This window comes from Penaeus chinensis, chromosome 38 (genome assembly GCF_019202785.1).
Source record: "Penaeus chinensis breed Huanghai No. 1 chromosome 38, ASM1920278v2, whole genome shotgun sequence".
Classification (NCBI taxonomy): Eukaryota; Metazoa; Arthropoda; class Malacostraca; order Decapoda; family Penaeidae; genus Penaeus; species Penaeus chinensis.
This window is the reverse complement of record NC_061856.1, coordinates 14,822,333-14,827,332: the sequence shown is the minus strand read 5'-3', so window position 1 is coordinate 14,827,332 and position 5,000 is coordinate 14,822,333. Positions and strand designations below refer to the sequence as shown.

Sequence of the window (5,000 nt, the reverse complement as noted above, 5' to 3'; positions counted from 1 at the left end):
AGGAAGAGAAGGAGACAAGAGGGAGAGAGGAAGGACGAGAAGGAGAGAGAAAAAGAGGAAGAGAAGTCAGGGGTGAGGGAGAGCAGTGAAGGGGAATGTAAGATGAGAGGGGGCAACTAAGTAAAAAAAGACAACAAAAAAAAGGAAGAAGAAGAAAAAAAAATTAAGTGACTGTTCCAAATGCGTCAGTTTCAAACCTCTTTGTGACAATGAGAGCTGGAAGCTTTGCAATTAATTCAATTTTCATAATTTTTGTCATTTGAACAGTTACACTGCATTAAAAAAATCTAGCTATGATGTTGGAAAAAGGGACAATCATGAATCATGTCTGTACCACTGTACCACATAAATCATATCTATCTATAATGATAACATGAAAATAAAAGTAGTCAATATTTTTCTTTAAAAACCCAACCCTGAATTTCATCTCATAAAAAATAAATTAAACAAAGGAATAACTCCCTAAAATTAATGGCATGAGCAATGATTATGAACAATAAAAATATAATGACATGTCATAGAGTTATTACCACATAAAAAATAAGAAACAGACTGAATGGGAGAAAGATTGAAGAGTGAGAAAAGCTAACAAGGCCCCCAAATATATAACCTATACAACAGTTTCTTGAGGCTGAATAACAATATATTCAAACATAACAAAAGAAACAATTCAGTCCAGTCTAGCAAAAGCTTCAGTATCACTTGTTTCATTCATAGGACATCTGTGATGAAAATAAAACCTCCCAGCTTTAAAATGCTGCTGCTATTTTGATGCTCGGGACTTTACTGAGACCTGAAAGAATTCACCATCGGCCTGAGTTGCAGCTTTGTTGATGGCACGATGGCGGTCACGACTCACACACTCTTCCATTACTTCCCCAGATCCTTTTATCAATCTGAAAGCATAATAATAATAATAATAATAATAATAATAATAGTCATTATTATTACTGGATTTATATAATTCAAGTGAGGGCAGGAATGGGTAGAGTGGGAAGGGAAGATAAAAGAAAGAAAGAAAGAAAGAAAAAAAAGAGAGGGGAGGGGGAATATACAGATGACTAAGACACCACTATTTATACTAGAAAATTTATATTCAAAATAATTGCCTAGCCAATGCACAAAAATAATCTACTTCTCTTAAGTCTAATCTGAGTATACCTACCTATGTCTCCCACTCTCTTGATCATAAACACGTCGAAGGACACTCTCCTGCTTCTCCCAATCCTCTCTTGTCATTGGTGCCGTCGCTTGGCTGGCCATCATCATGTCGACACTTGGGCCTATTGCTGAGCCATTCTCCACCACTTCTGGCTTCTTCTTGGAGTGCCTCTGCCCTTTCTCCTTGTTAGAGTCAGGTTTTCCCTGTTCAGTTGAATCCTTCTTTGTCTTCTCGTGTGAGCTGTCCTTCTTCAACTTCTTGTTCTCTTTCTTCCTGTCTTTCTTCAGCTTTTTTAACTTCTTCTTCAGTTTCTTCACTTTCTTTTTGATGGACTTCTTTTGCTTTTCTCTTGCCTGCTTCTTGCACTTTTTGAGTCTCTTTTTCAGTACCTTCTCTCTTTTCTTTCTCTTTTTAAGGGCTTTCTTAAGTGCTTTGTCCTTCAGTTTCACTTTGTTCACTTCCATATCCGATCCTGATGACTCAGATGATGATGATGAAGAGGAGGAAGAAGATGAGGAGGAGGATGACGATGAAGAAGATGAGGAGGAAGAAGATGAGGAGGAGGAGGAGGAAGAGGAGGACCTTGAAGACGCTGACTTAGTTCTTTTCCTTTTCTTCTTCACTTCTACGTGATTTGGTGATGTTGAGGAAGAGGAGGATGAAGATGTTGATGTTCTTCTCTTCTTGTTCTTCGTTCTTGGTCTTGATCTGTTGGTGGTTTCGTCAGAGCAGGATATTGGGTCCTTCTCCATGACGACCCTAGAATGAAAATTCTTATTTCTGACACAGCCTCTATGCTTGAAGTTTAACAACTATGCTACTATAAAAATTGTAAAAAGTTTGTGAATAAATGAAAAGATTAACATAAATAAAGGTGTATATATAAACTATGTAGTATCTTTAATGATCTGTAATTGGTGCTCTCTCATTTATATAGCTAGGCTATATATACAACCCATCAAGTAACATATAACTACTGTGTGCAAAATTCATGAAATTGAACCCACTGCCAGTATGTGGCACAAATATACATGCTATGGCAAGACTGGACTCATTTCCAGGTGGCATATATCCCTAGGTCATGCACAGTCTCACCTGCCCCTGAATGGTGTGTGCTAAACACTTGTTTGCTTGTTTGGCCATGACAGCAGTCACTGAGGTTTTACAGCTATTTAAAAGTATGCCTAAAATCACTTTCTAGTATAATTTTTTAGATAACTGTGTATATTGCTTCCAAAATCATTGAGGATCTTATGCTTCCTGTGCTTCTAATTAGTACTTGAGCAGCTGACTGCATGTAGCTCTCAGCACAAGGTATGGTAAAGTGCAGGAATTACCTGTTGCCACTGAGTTAAACAAAAAAAAATAACACAACTTTCATAGACAGTTACATTTTTTATTATGAAAAAAAAAAAAAAAAAATGGAGACTGACATTTTCAGACTCTACAATCTCCTCAGGTATACTTTTGTTTGACATTGTTAAGCTGACTCCCCAGAGAAAAATTCACATGTAACTTTCAGGTAAGAAATTGGCATTATACACACTACACTGTAAAACAAAATGGATATGACACACTCAACAACAAATTAACAGCAGTGACAACAAAATAAGAGTGACAGCAAAATAAGATAGATAGATAGATAGCTCTGCTAGTGCTTAGCCACAGAAGAGTCAGTTAGTAGACCTTGTGACCTTACCTGATTTCACCTTTATTTTAATTGGGGGAATAAGCGTATTTTTTTATATAGCGTAAAATATTTTCATAAATCAAGGAAAGGGTGAAGGGGCGAGACAGGCAGTACTCGTAATTGGCTCATTGGTGACTTAGTACAAGTGTAGCCATCTATGTGTAAAAACAATTAATAAAACAAAGTACATGCCATGCCTGTCGGAATTGGGTTAATGATAAAGCATCCATATCTAGTTAAATTAAAGCTAACCCAAATGACTTTATGCTGAACCCCTGTAAATAAAAAGAGAAATTTATTTGATGCAACTGAGAAATTTATGATCTTCTTTTAAAACTGGCTAAATGATTTAAAGGCATAATGTATAATGGAGCACCAATAGTTAATATAAATGCATGAGAAGTTGGTACCTACACAGACAAAGTAAAAGAAACCCCAGTTACTCTACCCCACAACCTTAATGTCAGGTTTAAGGATGGTTTCACATACATCCACCAATGAATCTGTAGTAATAAGAGTAAATCACTAAAAATAAGAGAAATGAATATAAATAAATCTTTTAACCTATCAAACCTTTTTGGACTGAGAAGAGGTGAGCAACACCAACACATGAGTGTGTTTCAGACAAATCCAATTTTTAAGGTAAGTTTTGTCTTATAAATATTGTTAGTAATGTTATTGGATGAACTGTCCTATTTCTAGGAGTTGAGGAAAATAGGAAATACAAGCAAGCACAGAAGCATGAAAGGGCATGGTAGATTGAGAGGAATTTTTGCTTTCTTCACTCCCAGAGATCAGTAAATAAAGTGTCACTGTATTCACCACTTGGGCACTCTGTGGCTAGTGAGACACCTGTTAGGGCTTCTGCCTATATGCTTCCAAGTAGCTTATTTCCCTCTGAAAATATTTCAACCCATAGGAATGTAATCCCTGTCTACCTTTCCCCCAGCTGCAGAAAACCCCAAATGCCTAAGTTTTACAAAGGAAAATTTTTGAAGAGCTATGGCAGACCACAAACTCTATGTCATGCTGGAATCAAATAGTTACTGCAGAATGCAGCCTATAAGTAAAAATGGGGAATATTTATTATAAAGCAAATTAATATTCTATTAAAACATATAACTACCATAATTAATATAGTAGTAATTCATGCATTCCCACAGACATATAAAACACAAGTGGAAAAGCAAAAAAATATTACAAGCAGATCAGTCCCCCTAAGAACTCACTATATGAAGAGAGAGGGGGTCCAAGGGGTAAGAGTCGTAGGATGGGCCACTGACAGCTTGCAGGGGCTATAGTGGGAGGACTGGGTGGAAAGATAAGCATCCCAGACACACACAAGTAGAAGGAGGTATAAAAAGAGAGGGGTAACCACTATTTTCGGCTTTGAGGCTGGAGGAAAGATGCTAAAAAGTACCAGATATACTAGTTTACACTCATACTTCATACACTAATTATACTGTAAAGCAACCCACCCATTTTTTAAAGCTAATGTTCCATCAAAGTACATATATGGTGGCTCAGACTTTTAGGATTAAACAAATCTGCATGTGTGTAACAGGATATGTCTAATTACAGATATGCTTAAATTAGCTATTGTTGGAAAAAATACAAGTAAGATAAATCAAGTGATCTTATATCCAATATATTCATTGCATAAAACTTACAGATTCTGTACATTATTCTTATAATAGTGAATCCTAAATCTATAGCTATGCACGCTTCCCCACGCTTTTCAAAACATGAACAACACTCTTTCTTTAGTGTAAGATACAGACATATTAATCTAAATTATACAAAATACAAGAACACTGTCTAGAATAGGTAAAACACCTTAATTAACTGCATCTAATTTATAATCTAACATTTACTGAATCCCAGCTCTTTAGTAATACTTAATTTACAAAATTGAAGTCAAAATAAAAATAACTAATGATATTTACGTTAGATATATATTGTCAAAATCCGCATCACGGCTAGAAGCTGTTAAAATTAATATCTTAATAAAAATATTTCAAACTCAAAACACCTTGCTGAAAAAAGCATAACCTCCAGCTGGTCCACTTTCATCTGCGCTTGAATACATTATTAACCAAAATCACACCCACACTACCTTGACATATATCAAAATAAAACAAAATGAAC

At 35.7% G+C, this 5,000-nt stretch overlaps 1 protein-coding gene across 1 annotated transcript in view; it reads right to left on the bottom strand.

Annotated features, from left to right (window-relative positions):
• LOC125046153 (ADP-ribosylation factor-like protein 6-interacting protein 4) overlaps positions 1 to 5,000 on the bottom strand; it is a 5,980-nt gene that overhangs the window by 845 nt on the left and 135 nt on the right. The window contains exons 2-3 of the mRNA XM_047643820.1: positions 1,166 to 1,921; positions 1 to 896 (exon numbers count right to left, since the gene is read on the bottom strand). The exon at positions 1 to 896 is cut by the window's left edge and continues 845 nt beyond it. Coding sequence (XP_047499776.1) covers positions 764 to 896; positions 1,166 to 1,914 — 882 coding nt within the window. The 5' untranslated portion in view covers positions 1,915 to 1,921 and the 3' untranslated portion in view covers positions 1 to 763. The remainder of the gene's footprint in view (positions 897 to 1,165; positions 1,922 to 5,000) is intronic.